The sequence below is a fragment of the Mastomys coucha genome, unplaced genomic scaffold (assembly GCF_008632895.1).
Source record: "Mastomys coucha isolate ucsf_1 unplaced genomic scaffold, UCSF_Mcou_1 pScaffold9, whole genome shotgun sequence".
Classification (NCBI taxonomy): Eukaryota; Metazoa; Chordata; class Mammalia; order Rodentia; family Muridae; genus Mastomys; species Mastomys coucha.
Window position 1 is genome coordinate 86930640 of NW_022196915.1, and position 20237 is coordinate 86950876.

Consider the following 20237-nt stretch of genomic DNA (forward strand, 5'->3'; position numbering starts at 1 on the left):
TATATATATATATATATATATATATATATATATATATATATATATATATATATATATATATATATATATATATATAATTTGCACAGCTATGTATTAATTAGCCTGGTTTCTCTTCTGCTCTCAAATTTAGTTCACCTTTGACCGTTCTCTTAGCTTGTTATATAGTCTTCTTTCTTTTCTTCCATCTTTCTTCTCATAACCGAAGGCTAAAGATTTATTATCTACGTTAAAAAATGTTTTTTGAGACCATACATCGTGGTACATGCCAGCAGTATCAGCGTGTGGGAGGCTGAGGTAAGGAGGATTTTGAGTTCCAGCCCAACCTGGACTGAGACGCTGCCTAAAAAAAACCCTGCTCTCCTCCTCCAATTATTATTATTATTATTATTATTATTATTATTATTATTATTATTACAATTATTATTATTTAATAGTTTTTGGTTTGCAAAGTGTTTTTGCAAATTCTTTGTATAAAGCACACAGGCTTTATGTTGGAAGTGGCACCCTTCGTTTTCATTTATTTTGTGTGTGGACACACGGGTGGAGGGCAGAGGACAGTTTTCTAGATTGAGTTCTCCCTGTCCCTCGGGTGGGTCCTTGGGATTAAACACAGGTCCTCGTACTTGCTAGTGGGAGGAGTCTTTACTCACTGGCCTGACTCCCTGTAGCTTATGTGGGTTTGGTATATATTTTTGTTAGCATCAGTTCTTATCTTCTTAGTAAGGTGAACTGTGTAAAGTTGAAAACCCAGCACTTCCCACTTCCGTTACTGTTCACAGCACCCTTTCCTGAGGAGGCTAACTTTCTTTCCTTCTCCCCTCTTTGAAATTAGCTCATCTCTTCTCCTAGTGCATTTTATTTTCTTTGTCAAGAGAAGAATCTTGAAGAATTTCCAACTTCGGTGCATAAAAAACAGGGTTTATTTTAGCTATAATGCAAGGTTATTTTTACACTTTACCGATAACAATTTACTATATGTGTAATAGCTTTTGTCCCATTGATCTGTCTGTTCTTTTTATTATTAGCGTCCTATTTATTGTGGCTTTCCAAGTCCTCAAATAGTATGAATCCAGCATTGTACCTTTTCCGAATTGTTTAGGCTTTTCTAATTACTTTATCTCCCAGATAAATTTTAGAATGATTGTCACTCTGTACAGAAACTTGATTGGTGAATGTGTCATTGGTGAACTTGAATATGGATAGGCATATTCTGAGGAATGTGTCTTTACTACAGTGGATCTTATAATCTTTGACCAAGGTGTATCATCACTTAATTAGGCCTTTGATTTCTTCATCAGTGTTTGATAGTTTGAGCACATAGCTCTTGGGGGAAAAGATACCTATGATTTGAGGTTAGATACCTACGATTTGAGGTGCTCTTGTAAATAGTATTGCTTTAAAATTTCATTTTTGAGTTCTTTGCTATGTATTGAATGCAATTTAAAAATATGTTCACACCCTCAACCTCGTTAAATTCAGGGAGTAGCTGCACTGCCCACTTTGTATTTAGTATCTTCTCTGTAGGTCTCAAGGATCTTTTGGACAGACAGCTGTCTTCTGCCCCTCTGTATTTAGTATCTCCTCTGTAGGTCTTGAGGACTTCCTGGACAGACAGACATGTTCTCTGCAGTCAGATCCTCAATCCTAGTCTAAACATTTTTATCTCTTTTTTTTTTTTATTACACTTGGTAACATCTTATTACACAGTGAATTTGAAGTGCTGGTTTCTGATCTTAGCTGAGGAAGCATTCACCCCTTCATTCTAAAGTAAGGCACTTGCTAATATCTTGTAGAGGCTTTCTCTCAGGCTAAAGAAGTTCTACTTTTTCCTAATTTGTAAAGATTTATATTATGAATTAATGTTCAACTTCCCCAAGTGATTTTTTTTAAAGCATTTCTTGATGATGATCGTGGAAAGAATTATATATAATTATATATAAAGGTAAACGAACAGAGATATGACCAGAATTCCTCTAGCACCCAAACTAGACAAACCATAAGAAGACAGTGCACACGCACACATACATACACATATATATTACATATAAAAAGCTGATTTAGAATCTCATTCCTAGATAACTTTGGTACATTATAAGATGCTCACTCTGTGGGCTTGTATCTCTTAATAATATGGCTATAAAAGCCTTCAACAATAGATGTATTTTAAAAACATAAGAACATAACCAAGGGCAACCTTTTTTATATTGAAGATTTGATTTACCACTTAAAGTCTATCAATGCAATTGCCTTATCAGTTGATTAAAAAAACCTAATGATACTAAATGATAATAATGATTAAAATGATACTACCTATTGTTTTAAGGAAACAATACAAAGTTTATATAACAACACTTAAAGTCTGTGACTTGTCTGGTAAAGTGCCTTATTCCTAGATAACTTTATAAATTATAAAATGTATTTGCTTACACTAAATAATATTTTGAGGTCACCTTTTGAATTACCAATTGTCTGAGCAGGAACTAGTTATACTTTGGTGATTAAACTATGATTGCTTTTCTATCCCGTGGGAGGACAGAAAGTAAAACCAGGCAATAAACCACTAGCCATTGTTGAAAGAGCAAGGGGAAAGTTAGCAAGGTGCTGCGGGCAGAAGCTAGTTGGTTGGCTAGCCCAGGAGGCTTCACTTAACTGACTTAAACAGAGGTGTAAAAGTATGCTGCATTGGCCATGCTGTGCCGTGATTCGATTTACTTCTTGTTTTCTAGCCACATGTGACACCACATGCCTACAGTCCCAGCACTGGGGAGACTGAGGCATGAGAATCCAGAGTCTGAGACACCCTGGTCTGCAGAGTGACACTGTGTCAGCTTTTGTTGTTGCTTGCTGTTAAGTGTTATGCTTTTGTTTAGAGGATGGGCAGGCTTCTTAGAAGGCGGTAACTTGAGCCAGAATCTGTTTGCTCAGTGTCCGTGCTCTCTACAGGACTGAGGATGGGAGGTGAGCGCCTTTGATCAACTGACCTGTGATCTGGAGAATTAGTCCAGCGGACCTTAAATGCCGTTGCATGTGTCATGTGGCAGGTGACGGGCCCGACACTTGGTCCACCCCCAGGTTTTCTTATTTATTTATTTATTTTTAGCCTAATGGGATCACAAGAGGAGCCTGATCCTGATTTAACGGTGTTACCATCTGGCAGTTACAGGTCTTATTAACTCTTAGTTTGAGCAAGCCCTGTTTTATGCTGTGGCGGTGCCTGCCTTGTGGCGATGCCTGCCTGGCGTTATGTAAGAACAGTTATCATATGTCTGCAGCATGAAGGGTAGTAGCACCTGCAGGGCATCATCCACAAGAGGGGTGCCATCCAGCACGTCTGGTAAACAGTGATTTTTGTATTTTTTATCTTTTATTTTTTGGTTAGTATCCTGTCAACCTCTGCTAAGATACTTCATTTTGCTACAGATTTGACTTAAAATAGTTAAAAAAAGAATTTAAGCTCTACCTTATTTACATATATATATTTAAATGGGTGAAAATAGCTGATAGAAAGTTGCAGATAATTGAGCATTAAGAATTACAACTTTTTAAAGAAGTATAGTTGATCTGGGTAGCCATGTCACCTATGAGTGTACTAGACTGCATGTACACTTCTGTGCTTTGAGTATGGTCAGTTGATTATCTAGTATATATGCGCATGTGTATGCACACACATACACACACATGCCTATATATACATACATATGTTATAGAGAGAGGGAGTGGGGGAGAGAAAGAGGGAGATAGTTGTAACTTGAAAAATTAGGGGTTTTAAATAGGGAACCCCCCTAGAATTATTCTTAGTTGTGATGTTATTGAGGAAGTAACATTTTCTTGTTTCATATCTAAAGGAAACTTAAGCATACCTTGACATAGTTTCGCTACTTATGTAAATGATTAATGTTAGAACTAGAGTTGGAGGCCATCTGCTAGATTAGTACCAAGAAAATAATACTGTAATTCTCTCAAAAGTGGGTCCCACTTTTGGGAAAGAAAGAAGCAGGCCTTGGTGCCCTGTCCCTTGTAGCTTCTGTCTCCCTGCTTTGTAAACCTTCACTAGAGAATCGTCCCTCACTACTGCCACTAGCACTTCACCTCCATCCTCTTGGTCTTATTTCTTAATTTGCTTCCATCCCCACTGTTTCCTAGTAACTACTGTTATCAGCTTATTAGAGACCACTCCTTTGACATACCCACTGGCCACTATTTTTCATTGTATCTCTTGGACTCTTAGTGGCATTAGAAGAGCAACTGCATTCTTTAAAAAAAATCATGCTTTTACATTTTTACTTTTCTGATAATTCTGATTTTTTTGTTTTGTTTTGTTTTTGTTTTTTTGAGACAGAAGTTCTTTGGAACTCACTCTGTAGACTAGGCTGGCCTCAAACATAGAAATCTGCCTGCCTTTGCATCCCAAGTGCTGGGTAAAAGGCATTCCCCAATTACTTCTTAGGCTGTCTCTGTTCTGCCTTCTCCAGAGGTTCCTGGAGACTTCCTTTGTGAGGTTAACATTGATTGTCAACTTGGTGGGTACATCTATATGAGGGGCTTGCTAGATTAGGTTTATTTTGTTGGGAAGACCCAAAATGTGGGTACCATTCTGTGGTCTGCAGTCTAGGAGAATGAAAAGCACTGTTAGGTGTGGTAGGTGGTAGAGCAGGTGAAGGTGCTTGCCACCAAGCCTGACGACCTGACACTGTTCCGGGACCCGCATCATAGAAGGAGAGCACCAACTCTTGGAAATTAGCCTCCAGAGGTTGCAGTGGCATACGTGTTTTTTTGTTTTGTTTTATTTTGGTTTTGTTTTTTGTGGGTTTTTGAGACAGGGTTTCTCTGTGTCGCCCTGGCTGTCCTGGAACTCATTCTGTAGACTAGGCTGGCCTCGAACTCAGAAATCCACCTGCCTCTGCCTCCCAAGTGCTGGGATTAAAGGCGTGCGCCACCACTACCCGGTGGCATGCGTGTTTTAAGTATGATTTAAGCAATAATGTTTTAAAGTTAAAAAATAAAAAAGACAAGCTGATGGCCAGCATTCCTCTCCTGCTTCCTGAGTGGACACGACGTGAACGGCTGCCGTGTGTTCCTGCTGCCGCGCTTTCCCTACCCCGATGGACTGTAGCCTTGTACTGGGAGCCAAAATAAATGCGTCCTCCTTATGTTGTTGTTGGGGGTTTGATCACAGCCTCAAGGAAAGCAATGCCATTCCTCTATGATATTTCCTGATCTGTTGTTTTTATAGCATTTACCATCACATAGATGGCCCCAGTGTCCCTCCAAGCCCTTCCTTCTTCACCATATTGAAACCTATATATTTTAACTACTACTTTGGTATTGCCATCTGGATACTGTTAATACCTCGAACAATATCTGAAAAAGAAATGTGAATTTCCATCCTCCAAACCAATTTCTTTCTGTCTTCCCAAGGCATTGCAGTGTGTCCCTTGCTAGTGACCCTTCTCTCTGACCATGCCCTTTGGAAGATGTCATGTGTCTCTAGATTCTCTTCCATACTTCTCATCTACTGTATGAGGATTCTGAGATCATGGCTGTCTAACCTGTTCTGTAATCTTTCCAATCGTGTAGACTGTCTTCACAGCCCTAGCCGCTCCCCCTGGCCTGCTCAGCTCCTCTGAACTTCTAGCTAGTTGTGCTTAGTTTTCCCCTAAAAGCCATCACCCCTGCTTTGGTTTGGCATTAGAAAGATGCTCACAATGTCTTGTGATCTTCTGCTTCAGACAATAATGGCTTTCCCTGATTGTTTTTAGATTATAATGCAAGCGTTTGACTGAGGCCAGATGGGGAGGTCCTGCCTATTTCTACCCTGGCTAAGCTGTAGTTTCTGAATGCTGAGTCTCTTCTTGCTTCAGAATCTTCACTTGTTTATCCTTAGCTTCAGTCACTTTAGTTTAGTTATTTTATGGCAGTATTTTTTGGTCATTTATAGCTCAAGTTCAAGACATATACCCATTGTCATTTTTGTGCATGTGTGACGTACTGGAGTACGCATCTCAAGTGTCCCTCTCCTCTACCTCTTTTCCTTCCCTTTTTTTTTTTTTTTTTGGTTTGGTTTCTTTCTCCTACCTCACCCCTACTCTCTCCTTCTCCCTGTTTTTCTTTTTACATGGGGGTTTTGTAGTGGCTGAGGCTTGCTTTGAACTCTGCCTCTTGTAAGCATGAGCCACCATCTTCAGTTAATTTCTTCAAAATTTTTACTTTGTGAAATTATTTAAGAGAATCTCTCTCTCTGTACCTCTTTCTCTTTCTATCTCTCTCTCTCTTTCTATCTCTCTCTCTTTCTCTCTCTGTCTCTGTCTGTCTCTGTCTCTGTCTTCCTGTCTTCCTGTCTGTCTGTCTGTCTGTCTGTCTGTCTGTCTGTCTCTCTCTCTCTCTCTCTCTCTCTCTCTCTCTCTCTCTCTGCAGTCCTAACTGTCGTGGAGCTTGTTATGTAGACCAGGCTGGCCTTGAACTTAGAGATCCATCTGCCTCTGTCTCTTGGGTTCAGGGATTAAGGGCATTCACTTCCACTGGTGCCACCACCACCCAGGTCTCCCTGAAGATTTCAGCGAACAAAATTTTGTCTTCTAAGGTGCTTTAATTTTTTTACTTTTCAGCAGTGAGAATAATATTTAACAAGTAAAGTGATACTTATTTATTTTTGCTGGGACATTTTGCCTTCTAAAAACTTCCTTAAATTGTTCATCAGTTCTTCCGTTCAAAGCATGTAGAAGGAATCATATTGCTCTTTCTTCATATTAACCCTGTCCTCAGCCAGGGTTGTCATTTTACCCAAACAACCTGGATGTATTAGTTACCTTTCTGGTGCTGGGATGAAACAGCATGACCGAGACAACTCAAGGAACAAAGAGTTTATTTTGGCTTATGGTTCTAGATGGCTAAGAGTCCATGGCGGTGGGGAAACATTAGCTGCCAGTGCAAGGCATGATGGCCGGAGCAGCAAGCTGAGAACTCACGTGCTGAACCACAAGCACAAAGCAGGGTACAAAAAAGAGGTAGGGTGAGACTCTGCTCAGAGCTTGCTTCCGGTGATCTGTTACCTGGAGCAAGACTGCGCCTCCTAAATCTCCCTGACAGCACAACTGTGAGTCTGGGGGGATTATGGAAACCAGCACTCTACCTTCCACTGGGATGCGGCTCTGAGTCCTGTGGTCCTGGCTGCTGTCTTTGGGGTCCTCCCCTTGTCCTTAGCCATTATGGAAGAGAATGCTGTTCAGGGCCTTTACCATAATCCGGGCTGCATCACCTTTGCTTGGTATGGCGGGCTGCTGCTATATTGTCCTGAATGATGCTTCTGAGGAAACCAGCGTGTGTCTCCTGATCACTTGGACTTGGTCCATATCGAACCTGCAGTGAAGTAACTCTTTTTTCTTCAACGTCCATATAAAATATTTTCAGTGATTTCTATCCTGGGGTTAAGGAAATGTTATCTTGTGTTATTTTGAGTCAGTTTGCTAGACTTTGTTTTACTAGTTTCTAAGCTGCGATTCCTATCTATGTCTGTATAGCCCAGCTGGCCTTACACTGTTGATCTTCCTGCCCCAGCTTCCTGAGCGCTGGGGATTATGGCTGTGTGCCACAATGCCTGGATTTAAATATCCCTAAGATGGTGCCAAATTTGTGCATGGATTGTAGACTACAAAGTTATTTTTTTAGGACTACTAAATTTATTATGATACAATAATGATAATACTATACTTAAATAGTACCAGTACTGCCTACATTTCTTTTATACTATCTTCTTTTAAAAACAAGCATTTTTTTAAATAAAAAATTATTTTGTTGTAATTTACAAGTTATATTTCTTAATTAAACAAAAATTTTAAGTTGTGGGATTTTAGTGAACTAATCAGTTAGATTTTTTAAATGATTGATGTTGTTATTTTATTAGAAACCGAAGCCTGGTTCTAGAGCTTGTAACACTCCTTCCTGCTCTATCCTAACACAGCACTTCCGGGTAAGCAGAGATGGCTCTGTAAGAGCGCGTGTGGACAGCTTCTTATCTTCTCAGTAATTGTGAGAACTTTTGCTGGGTCTGCTTAGTTTCGTGGGGTTTTTTTCCTTTGATTTTTTTTTTTTTTTTAAACCTGGAACTGACTGGTTTAATTATACTGACCAGCAAGAACCAGGGATCTGCCTGCCTTAGCGTGTCAATTTGTATCGTCACAAGAGTGAGCCACACCCAGCTTTTTACATGGATTCCAAAGGGCTAAGCTCAAGTTCTCAAGCTATATGGAATGCAAGCGCTTTTCCACCTGAGACCACCCCCAACCACAAGCTTAGTTTTTAAGATTATTTTGCATTTCCTCAGAGTTTTGCAAATTTAAGTTCTTTAGATTTTGTTACTTACCTTTAAACTTGACTGTGGTAGAATACCACATTTTTTTTAAAGTTTTATTTATTATTATTATAAATGAATACACTGTAGCTGTCTTCAGATGCATCGGAAGAGGGCATCAGATTTCATTATGGGAGGTTGTGAGCCACCATGTGGTTGCTGGAATTTGAACTCACGACCTTCGGAAGAGCAGTCAGTGCTCTTCCCTGCTGAGCCATCTCACCACCCCCACATTTTTTTTTTTTAATGAGATAATAAAACTGGCTGGGTTTATACTATTCAGCTAATTATAGATGACCTTTTACAAAATGTGTCTTTTTCTGGGCAGTGGTGGCCCACGCCTTTAATCCCAGCACTTGGGAGGCAAAGACTGGTGGATTTCTGAGTTCGAGGCCAGCCTGGTCTATAGAGTGAGTTCTAGGACAGCCAGGGCTACACAGAGAAACCCTGTCTTGAAATAACAAAGCAAAAAACAAAGAAAACACTAAAAACAAAATGTATCTTTTTAAAATTTTCATGTTTGTTTTAAATACAGATCTGGTGTTTGTTTTGTATAGAAACAGGACATTTTCATGATTATGTTTTTGTTTTTTGAGACAGGGTCTCACTGTGTCTGGAACTCAATATGTAGAACAGCTTGGCCTTGAACTCATGGAGATCCTTCTGTCTCTGTCTCCCAAGTGCTGGGATTAACAGTGTCTGCCACCATGGCCAGCTGTAGTTACTTTTAAACTGTTTTTTCCTTGTATTATGGTATGGCTCCTAATGAGTGACTCATGGCAATATAGATCCAGAGAATAGAGCTAATATACTTAATAGATATTAATTGAATTGAGATTTTATGTTATATCATTTCATGATAGGAGTCAAGAGTTAAGGTGAATTGTAACTTTTGTTAAGATTTAATGATTTCTATGATTTAATACAATATGCTTTTGTGCTTTTTGATCATTCATTGTGTTCTTAGCTGATCTTAGTGTCATTATCATTGGTGCCTTTAGATTTTGGATTTTGCTTAGCTTAGCTTGTATATTGCTGGTTTATCCTAAAGTCTCTTTACCGTAACTTAGCCCTTTTGTCCAGGTTGCATTCTTGTGAGAATGTTTCTTTATTTTGTAGTACATACATGGAATTGCTGGGTCATATGTGCCATTTTGTGTAACTTTATAATAAGTATGCTTTTATGAGTGTCAAAATTAACAAACCCTCTGATCGGGTCTGAACAGTTAGAGATGTTACGAGTTGTGGTGCAGCTTGCTGTTTCCAGATTCGAGACATCTCTTTCAAAGCACAGACTTTTATTTAAAAAGTGAAATGGTGGAATAGGTCAGATATACTGTTAAGGGGCACAGTGAGCCATGTAATTGAAGTCCTTCAAGGACCCAGTTGATGTTCGTGACTTCCTTGTATAGGTTCAAGTGAAGGCAAAGCTTAGTTTGGGATGTAGTTTGAATGGCTCTCTATTTTAATTGTCAGATGTTAAATTACATGATCATTTTTGTATTATACATATTATACATATGCCTTTCTATAATGTGCCTGATTTTAATCACATCCATGCTCAATTATGTGTGAACCGAGAGTAAATAGAGGAATTTCACTTTATGTACACAGTTTGCTTTATTCCACACCTCAAACCAGTTCAGACTGGATCTGCCTTTCCACATTCTTTGGAGTGGGCTTTGTGTGCTAACAGATTGCTGAGTTTCAGAGAGAGGGGTGTGTACATAGTATGTAGGTAAGGGTCTTGAGCTGCCAAGTTTGTTAGGTGGGACACAAGAGGAGGGTGTGGACTAGCCACACCAAGTAGATCCCCAGGTTTGCTGAAGCCTGTACACCTGCCTACCCCAGAGGTGTCTGTTCTACCATGGTAATATGCAGAGTTGACTTAATGAACATCAGATTGTAGATAAAGGAGTTGAACGTCCCAGTCTTCTTTAACTGGCAGAAAAGGGAGTATATTGAATGTTCATCATAAACGAGCTTATATAATGTGCAGACATATAGATGGCAAAGTTATCTATCAAGGTGTATCCATTTCAGTTCAAGCAATATAACTTGAGTGTCTGTGATTTGGCTACATACAGTGCTTAGCAATGAGGAAAAGATAAGAGTCTTCCTTTAACATTGAGCCTTAAAAAAAAAACCCCTTTTTGGTTTCTAGGTAGGATTGAATATTGACTGGCCTAGACCAGTAAAATTGGAAGAAGAGATGAACACGGGAAATATTTTCAGATCTGCTTGTGAACCCTGAAATCCTGAGTTGTAACATGGTGAAGAGTGGCATAGTGGAGGGCCTTTGCTCTCTGTGGTGCTGGACCATGCAGCTCGATGGAGAGCTGATGGAATCCATGTCATGTACTTCTTCCTAAGGGAGAATCCCAGCTGCCTTCCTTCCATCCATCTGCCTGTCTGTCTTGGCAGTGTTTGCCCGCATGTGTGTCTGTGCACATGTAACTCTTTCTTATTGACAAAATGCTTAGCTATCTGTCTTTAAACCCCAGGTGTTATTTTTTGGGTATCAGTATAAATTATTGATGTACTAAAATAATAATTCATTATTTAAGTGATGCATTAAAGGCTGGCAATAAGTTCTTAAGGTGCCTCGTTTGTCTTTGACGAAGTCCTGGCTAACATATTCAATGGCAAAGTTACGGATTTTGAAATAGATTTGTTTCCTGTGTTAGGGGTTTTAACTGTTTGGTATGTGATGTAAATTGCTCTCTACCTACCCTGTTCGTTGTAGATGTGCTTTACTGTGTTCTTTGGCCTCTTGGGCTCTGGTATATTGATAAAATGACTCTATGTACTTATGTGGTACAGTCTGGGTTGGTAGTGCTGCTTTCTGCACTCTCACTGAACATTGGTGATACTTGATCACGTTCCTTTTTTTTTTAAAGAGTTATTTATTTATTTGTTTATTTTATGTATGTGAGTACACTGTAGCTGTACAGATGGTTGTGAGCCTTCATGTGGCTGTTTGGAATTGAATTTTCAGGACCTCTGCTTGCTCTGGTCAACCCCACTTGCTCTGGTTGCTCCAGTCAACTCTGCTCGCTCAGGCTCAAAAATTTATTTATTATTATACATAAGTACACTGTAGCTGTCTTCTGACACACCAGAAGAAGGCGTCAGATCTTACTACAGGTGGTTGTGAGCCACCATGTGGTTGCTGGGATTTGAACTCAGGACCTTCGGAAGAGCAGTCAGTGCTCTTACCCGCTGAGCCATCTTGCCACCCCCACATTCCTTTTTATTATTTTTATTTTTTATTTTTTATTTTTATTTTTTGTTTTTTGAGACAGGGTTTCTCTGTGTAGCCCTGGCTGTCCTGGAACTCACTCTGTAGAACAAGCTGGCCTCGAACTCAGAAATCCACCTGCCTCTGCCTCCCAAGTGCTGGGATTAAAGGTGTGTGACACCACGCCCGGCACACATTCCTTTTTATATATTAGATATATAGTGCACACTTGTTGATCATTTCCTTGTTAACACTATGAGGGTTTTTCTCTGACCAGTTAACATTTTGCTGCTTTTTCTTTCACTAGTTTCTCAAGCAGTTAGGCCTGCATCCTAACTGGCAGTTTGTTGATGTGTACGGGATGGAGCCTGAACTTCTTAGCATGGTACCAAGACCGGTGTGTGCGGTGCTGCTCCTCTTTCCTATTACAGAGAAGGTAAGCGCAAAGCAAGGGCTGCACGTTGTGACAAATGCAGATGTGTGATGTTGAATAAAAAATAGTCTTTAAAAACAATGATGCCTTTGTTACATACAATCAGCAAAGTAAAAAGTAAGGGGATCTTAATGTCTTATTAAAATAAAAGATATATGATTATAGATTGACAATAAAGCTTTCTATTAGTCTTTTACCTTTAGCTTTCTACTCCTAAGAGATATGGTTAGCTTGCCTCAGCTTTGTGCCAGTGACTGCCTTTAACACTGGTGAAGGAAGCCGAGTGCCATGGAGTATGCCTGCAAACTTTGCTACCTGAAAGGTTGAGGCAGGAAAATCGTTTGAGCTCAGAGTTGCAGACTGGATTGAGCCATACAGTGAGACCCTTGTATCTCACAGGCAAGCAGTGAGTAAACTAGCCTATGTGAGAATGCCTTTTCTTTCTCACACGGTTGCTGTAAGACAGCTACTACTCTTTCTCGGTTATTTGTCAGTCTGGTACTTTAAATTATTTTCTTATTTTAGGCTACACCCCTCCTTTCATACCTTTCCTTTACAAACTTGTCTTGTTTAGTGTGTAGTTCTTGCATGTGGACTATTGACTTTTTCCTCCAATAGTATGAAGTCTTCAGAACAGAAGAGGAAGAAAAAATAAAGTCTCAAGGACAAGATGTTACATCATCAGTATACTTTATGAAACAGACCATCAGCAATGCCTGCGGAACGATTGGGCTAATCCACGCCATTGCGAACAACAAAGACAAGATGCACTTTGGTAAATCACTTTCTGCTCCAGTGTTCCTCTTCAGATGTGTTTACTTCATTAAACAGTAGAGGGTGCTCTAACTCCAACCATAAAGGAATGATTTTGGGGATGTATGTATGTCTACGCTGCTGGGAGAGCAATAAATCCTTCCCATTCTTCATATTGTTGATGGACAGGTTCAGCAGAAGAGTATTTGACATAATTACTTATCCCAAGACTCTTAGATTCTTACCAGTTAAAGAATTTTTACCTAAAAAAAACTGTACTATGTTTACTGTTTATTTTCTTTGTAATTAAAATTAAATTTTTAACCATTTTTGAAATTCTCAGAATCAGGGTCAACAATGAAAAAGTTCCTGGAGGAGTCTGTATCAATGAGCCCTGAAGAAAGAGCCAAATACCTGGAGAACTATGACGTCAGTACCTTCTTTCTATCCCCTCATCCATTGGGCACTTTTACAGGATTGTGGGCTCTGTTTAGCAGTTTTTTTCTATAAGCCATAGTTTGGGGAAGGATCATTGTCATATGCATAAGAAAGGGCTTCAGTTTTCCTGAGGTAGCTGTACCTGAAATAGCTGTAACGTTGCTCAGTTGACAGTTCTGTGTCCAGAGCAGATGAACAAATAATTTAGTTTATAAATTAAATCTTGGACCCTCTAATCCAGTTTCAAGTGATTGTTTTAAACATTCATTATTTTTGAAAATCATTTTTCTTTTGAAGGCCTTTTATCTTTTCATAACATCAATAGATGATAAGTTCTTTGGACTTAGAAGTATGATGTGCATTTTTATACTGTTTGTTTAGTGTTCCAAAGTATTATAGTTGCTTTAAGTTTTAAAATATTTGGAATTTTATATGACATCTTTATTTTGCATAAAAGTTTGATAGGAAACATGTGTATGTGTATATATATGTGTATATATGTGTGTATATATATATGTGTACACACATATATATACATAATAGTTTTTTTAATTTGATCACACTGTAATACTGTTTTATAACTTGCTTTTTTCACTTATCACAAACGTATTAACAGCAGTAAGTATATATTTAACATTATTATTTTAATGGCTGAGTAGCTTCCCATTGTATAGTATATTTAACTAGTAAAATGCTGTTTGAAATCTAAGAGTTTTCTCCTTCTTCACTACTTAAAATTATTACAAGCCTGAGTAAAATATATTACTGTCTGGGGTTTTAGAACCGTTCTTAATTTCATGTCATTATGTACATTAAATACATCAACCTATTAATGCCTAGAAGAGAAATTGCTGATCGGTTTGCATGTCTTAAGGCTTTTATACTTGGCACCAAGTTGCTATACATAACAATTATACTTTTACCCCTGGTTTTTCTATTACATCCATTTCTCTGCATCTGTGATCGTAGTGGGTATGACTGGAGCATTTTTAACTTTAGCTAGCTGAATTCCCTAGCTTCTCATAAATGCATGCCTTTTGCACCACGTTTTAAAATTGCCGACTGAAATGCATGATTAAGCATAAATCCAGGCAGAGCTACAGGAGCATGCACCTTGGAGAGACAGATGGCTGAGCGTCTTCAGTCTCTGTGATATGCCCACTTTATTCCCGTCTCAAGTGAATAAAGTGTTAAGTGTTGCTCTAACAATTGAGGAAGCTAAATGACCCTCTCCTTGCACTATGCAGATTAGAAACAATGAGCTAGTCAGTTTCCTAATGCGTAAGGGATTTGTGGGTAAAAAGGACACCACTTCATTTGCTTACTGAGATATAATTCTGAACGGTCCTGTGCTAAACTGCTCCTAAAGTTCTTCCAATTTTCCGCCTCGTTACAGGATTCTAGATGGTAAAAACTGAGCTTTGTTGCTGTTTTCATTTAAAAGATAGATATAGTTGCTGTATGTTTTTGTAAATAGTTTATATTCTTATTACAGGCCATTCGAGTTACTCATGAAACCAGTGCACATGAAGGTCAGACTGAGGTATTTCACATTTCTTTTCAAAAATGTCGCTGTGTATAAATTTGACCTTCCATTGTAGGACTTGTGGAAAAGTATTTCCCTATTTTGGTTTTCTTTTTGTTTTTCCTCAGAATTTATTTCTGCAACAGTAGCAGCCATAGAGTGATATCAAATGAAATGTTTTGCGCAGGCTACCAGCGTGCTACATTAATGTCTGGTCCACTTTACCAGAGCTGTGAACAGCTCTGTTCACGGGTTCCACAGATCTGTTGTAGATGCTTGTCTCCTTACGTTACTTAGCAGGTGGCCTGCTGCTTCCCTGTCAGATTCCTGTGACGTCTACATATCCACCTAGCCTGTATGGTCTTTGGGCATCACTGTCATGCCTAGCTTCCAGAAGAAAGTCGTGTTGCTCAGTGAATCTTTTCTGGGCCACCATGATCATCCCCAGCTTCATGCTGGTGGGGAGCTCTGCTGGTCACGTCTCTGCTCTTTCCATTGCCTCTTTTGACTTTATTGACTTCTCTCATCCATTCCTTCTCTCTGCTTTTCTAAAGCCCTCACTCTTGTGGGAACTTTGTCAGAAAATATTCAGTTAGAATGACTAGAATTTAATTAAAGCCAATGGTATATTTAGAGCACCAGGCAATTGTGTATTTTCTTCATATGTAATCACACTTTCCAAGGCAGAGATTATTTTGGAAGAAGGGAGCCAGTGAAAGGGAGAAATTATGAAAATGTCATGATAAAACTCGTATTTTATACACTTAATATATATTAACAAACAAGAGGAAAAACTCACATTTCACACATGGGATGATATTGCCTATTGACTGTAAAAATACTTTGAAATTTTTTATAACTAAGAAGATGATTTTAGATTAGTTTTAAATCCATTTTGAGGCTGAAATCCTTTGATACTGTGATATAGCTGTAATTTCTATTCTTTCAGACTGTATGGCTGTGGTTGTTTGACTAATTGAAACCTGAGTGTCCTTGTAATTATCCCTTCTAAGCTGCTCTCCGGTTTGCCTTTGAACATTGTAGACTGTTGGTTTGTATTGAGTTTAGAGTAGACCAATGTAGTGGGCAGCCTTGAATTAGTTCAGTGCTTCTGTCGTTTATGCTGCTTGTTGTGAGCTTTAGGAAGTGTGGGTTGCACAGTTGTTGGGTTGAGTTAAAACTAGTGATGAGGACTGATAGAAGATTATTATAAGATGTCAATTACTTATAATAAAGCAATTCATACATAATCACTTCCAAGAATATTGTGGTGCCTTCTTGCGTCCCCTCTGGAGCTTCATCCAGTTTATTGGGTTACCATCTAAATGACAGACACATCTCTTTTTGTCCAGACTGAAACTTCATCATACTTTGTGATCCTGGATACCACCACAGGAATGACCCACTGACATTTTAGAATGCACTTGTCCTTGTTTGAGGTTATTGGCTGGGCCTTCTTTTCTGTCCCTTCATGTTCCTACAGGTTTACCTCCATTACATTTCCTGACATGTAATTCAGTTGGTGGCTTAAACTTTTGTTTTCCTAGTGCAATGATTTTTCAGAGTGGAGTGGAAGAAAGGTAATATTTTCTAGAGGGCTTTTCATAAGCCTTACTCCCACAAGAATTCATTTCTTCTCCTGCTTTATCATGTCTCACAGTTGAGAATCACTGTTAGAGCTATATTGTTTCTATGCACTATACCTCTGAGATAAATCAGGTAGAAAAACAGAGTTTGCGGCCATTCTCACATTTCTATGTCCGTGTGGCCCTCTTCAGCCTGCCTGGCTTCAGGCCTCTCCTAACCCTGGCTGCTTTGGTTATTTCTCTGAACACATTTCTCTCTAGCAATCTCTTATTTTATTGCTGTTCTTTTGTAGAATTTCTCTTTCTGAAACTATTCCTTCCCACAGCATCTGCATTTCTGATTTCTCCTCAGCCTTCAGAATTACCTTCAGTGTGACCCTCTACATAAAGCACTCTAGAACCTGGATATATTTTACCTAAGCTATGTATGCTTTCATGTGACTTCAGTGGTTTGCATCTATTTATTTTTCATATTCTTTTTTAGCTATTTAAATATATATTTTTTAAGCCACATGTGGTAGTATAAGCTTAAATTGTTAGTACTTGGAAGGCTGAGGCATAAGGATCAACACTTAGAGGTAACCTAGTCTACAAAAAATGAGTTCCAGGCTCGCCTAGGCTGCATAGTGAGACCCTGTATAAACAAACAGTGATGCACATTCTCTTATATTTTAACAGTTCTAGACTCAGGATTGGTTTAAACTATTGGCATAATTTACTTGCTACTGTTTCTACCTTAGTGGTATATAAAATTCCTCCTATAAGTAAGTGTGATAGCACCTTAGCTTATGAGGTAGGGAATTTTATCTCTTCTTATGGTTCTTAGGCCTATTTATTTGCATATTTCAAATTATTCAGAGATTTTTTTATACATAAGGCTCACTACATATTTACTGTTTCCAGTATTGGGTTAGAAATGTCTTTTGTTTTATGAAAACTTAAAAAAAAAAATGTTTCACTGGCTGGGAATATGGCTCAACAGTAAGAGCACTTACTATTCTAGAATAATTCTCTAGAACTGAACCTAGGTTCAATACCCAGCACTCACATGGGCTAGCTCATACCTCCTTGTTACTATAGTTTTAGGTTGTCTGAAGCCCTCATCTGGCCTCTGTGGTGACCTATGTGCATATGATACAAATATACAGTCAGACGCAACACTTTTAATCTCAGCAGGTAGGGGAGGCAGAAGCAGGAGAATCTCTGGGAAGTCTAACCCAGCATGGTCTATAGAGTAAGTTCCAAGCTAGCTACAGATACCCAGTGAAACACTGTCTTAAAAACAAAAAAGTCAAAATCTTAGATTTTTTTTGGAGTTCTACAGTAAATATTTTAACTACAGCATTTTTATATGAGGTCCCTTGTTTTGTGGGATTGGTTTGCAGATTGCAAGATGATCTTACTAATGTCCCCTATATTATTATAATATATTATATATATTAACGACCTCTTGTCACTGAAGAAAAAGGCCCACACTATATATTTTCAGATCCATTTCCTAACCATCTTAAACCTCTACTGGGGACATTTTTTCCTCTTCATCTTGTTTCATTAATCAAGAACATGCTATACATGCCTGATTGACTACAAGCCCAACAGAACGAGGAGGCACTTTCTCAGTTGAAGTTCCTCTTCCCAGGAAATTCTAGCTTGTGGCAAGTTGACCCTCCTCCACCCCTCTCCCCCCCAAAAAAAAGTTGAAAAAATTCAAACAAAACAAAACTAACCAGGACACTATCAAACAACAGAGATTTGGTAATAGAACTTTAGTTTTAGTATGATGCTTAGCCTAATACCATATTTGGACATTTTAGTAACCTAGTAAATACGGGAGCCTTCTGGTATACCTTTTCTCGCTGCAGAGATGGCATGGCCCCTTTCTGACCTCTCTGATCTCGCCTTCAGTCCTTTTCCAGGGAGGCCTTCTTTCATCATCTACCTGTATTATTGTCTATCATCAAATGCCATTTCCTTCCTGGCCTTTTAAAAGTCTATATAGCAAGTTTGTTCTTCCTTTCATTTATTTCTTCATCTTGCTCACTTATTGAGATGTGGGTCCATGAGAACATGGACTTTGGTTGTCATACATGGTTTATGTTTCCAGTGTAAGGCTGACTGAAACAGGCTTTAGTAAAAAATATAATGTAGTAGAAAGAGCATAGGATGTAGGTTTTCATACTGATTCCTCTGTTTATTAATGTAGGCAACATATTTTTCTTGTATAAGCTAATAATGCCTATCTTATTATACTATAATTAGATTACTATAATGATTAGTGAGTTAATCTCAAAAGTTGCTTAAGAATGGTGCCTGGCCTTTAATGGGCAGTCAGTGAATGTGGATGGCGATATTATTTTACTAGGCACTGAATGACAATGTGACTGAAGCAAAGGGAGCTTGGACTTCATAGGCAGAGGAACCAGAGATGCTGTGTCTAGTGCTTAGCAAATTAGGTTTAGATCATCAAATCATATTTACTTTATAATGCATTGTAGTGGTTTTGACCTATGAAAAGCATTGAGCTTCTATGTATAAGTCTTATGGTTATGGTAGATGTTTTTAACCTTTTTGTCTTTGGATAGGAGCTGGGGAACTCTCAGAAGAGAATAAGGGGGAGGCAAAAGTAAACTCGGGGTCACTTAGGTGCTAAAAGGAATGGACAGAGGAAGAGGAACCACTAGTTAATAGTGTGGACCAAAGTTGATCACAGACGAGATGGCATCATCTGACACCCAGAATATTACAAGAAGGGAGGGCTGAGGGGAGGTGGTAGTCTATGCTGAGATTTGTGAACCAAAGGAGAAGTTCATTAAGTTGAGCCACTAATATTTCATGTTTTGGTGTTTTGGGTTTTTTGTTTGTTTTGTTTTCTTTTGTTTTCCAGAAGGTTGGCTATGGTCTGCTGCCACAGTTGAATTGTTCCATAGATCTTTTTCACTATCTCACCATTATTGTCTGTCAGACACTGGCTGATTCAGAAATTTGGACAGTAGGCCCACTTCACTTGCTTCGTTTACTCACTGAAAGATACTGCTTTTGTTTTTAAAACTAAACTTAAAACAACAACCACCAAAAACAACAACAACCAAAACCTGGGAGAGTGGGATACTAATCCTCGAGTTTTCAGTGGAAGAGTCACTCTGTCCCTTGATCTTTCACTTGCTGCATCACCATTTTGTATTCTAGTCTGGATCTCCAGAATCACAGTGTTTTAAGTTGATGTCCTTTACCAATGGTCCAGAAGTGACTCAGTATGTGCTGTTTGCTTGTACACAATAGCAGCTTTAGGAGTCACAGGTATTATCTCCCTTTACAGATGAAGCAGCTGCCGCAAGGCAAGGTTCAGCCTCTGTCCCCAAGGCTTAGCCAGAACTTGAACTCGGGCAGTCTCGCTGCGTGGTCCACTTCTAGTCCTGCCAGCCAAGTGCTGGGATCACAGGTGTGTGCCCCCATGCCAGGCCACACACCACAATAGAAAGCTGATAGGCTGATTATGTAGCCACTTCATGCTTTGCACTAAAGTGATGGCCATCCTACCTTGGGTAGGAAATGGACTGACTGAGAAATAGTAAACTGATAGCCCTTTAGTTGTACTTGAATTTTATCCCTGTAATTTTGTGATTTTTGTCTTTAAAGTGCCATGTTAGAAAATTTACTGAGATTATATTAAGCAAAGTTTTGATCAACAGAAGTGTTGTTCTACATATATGCTACAGTAGTGTGTGTCTCAATGCTAAATGTGTGGTTAAACATCTGAATAATTATGAAATGACTATGATTAGATATAAGCATATTTACTTAATTTAAAAAGGACTATAAGTATCCAGTCCTGTCAGAATGCTGGCAAGTGGTTCAAAGATGATATAGCCTGGGCACCTACAGATTACCTAGAAGAATAAAATAGTCTTTCAGAC

The 20237-nt window shown here is 38.8% G+C and overlaps 1 protein-coding gene across 3 annotated transcripts in view; it reads left to right on the forward strand.

Moving 5' to 3' along the window:
- The window catches only part of Uchl3 (ubiquitin C-terminal hydrolase L3), a 46460-nt gene that overhangs the window by 1020 nt on the left and 25203 nt on the right, over positions 1-20237 (forward strand). For 2 of the 3 annotated variants that reach the window (XM_031361165.1, XM_031361166.1), the window contains exons 3-6: positions 11896-12024; positions 12640-12796; positions 13118-13203; positions 14708-14755. In XM_031361165.1, the coding sequence (XP_031217025.1) occupies positions 11896-12024; positions 12640-12796; positions 13118-13203; positions 14708-14755 (420 nt within the window). The remainder of the gene's footprint in view (positions 1-11895; positions 12025-12639; positions 12797-13117; positions 13204-14707; positions 14756-20237) is intronic. The other variant, XM_031361167.1, reaches the window with a different exon arrangement.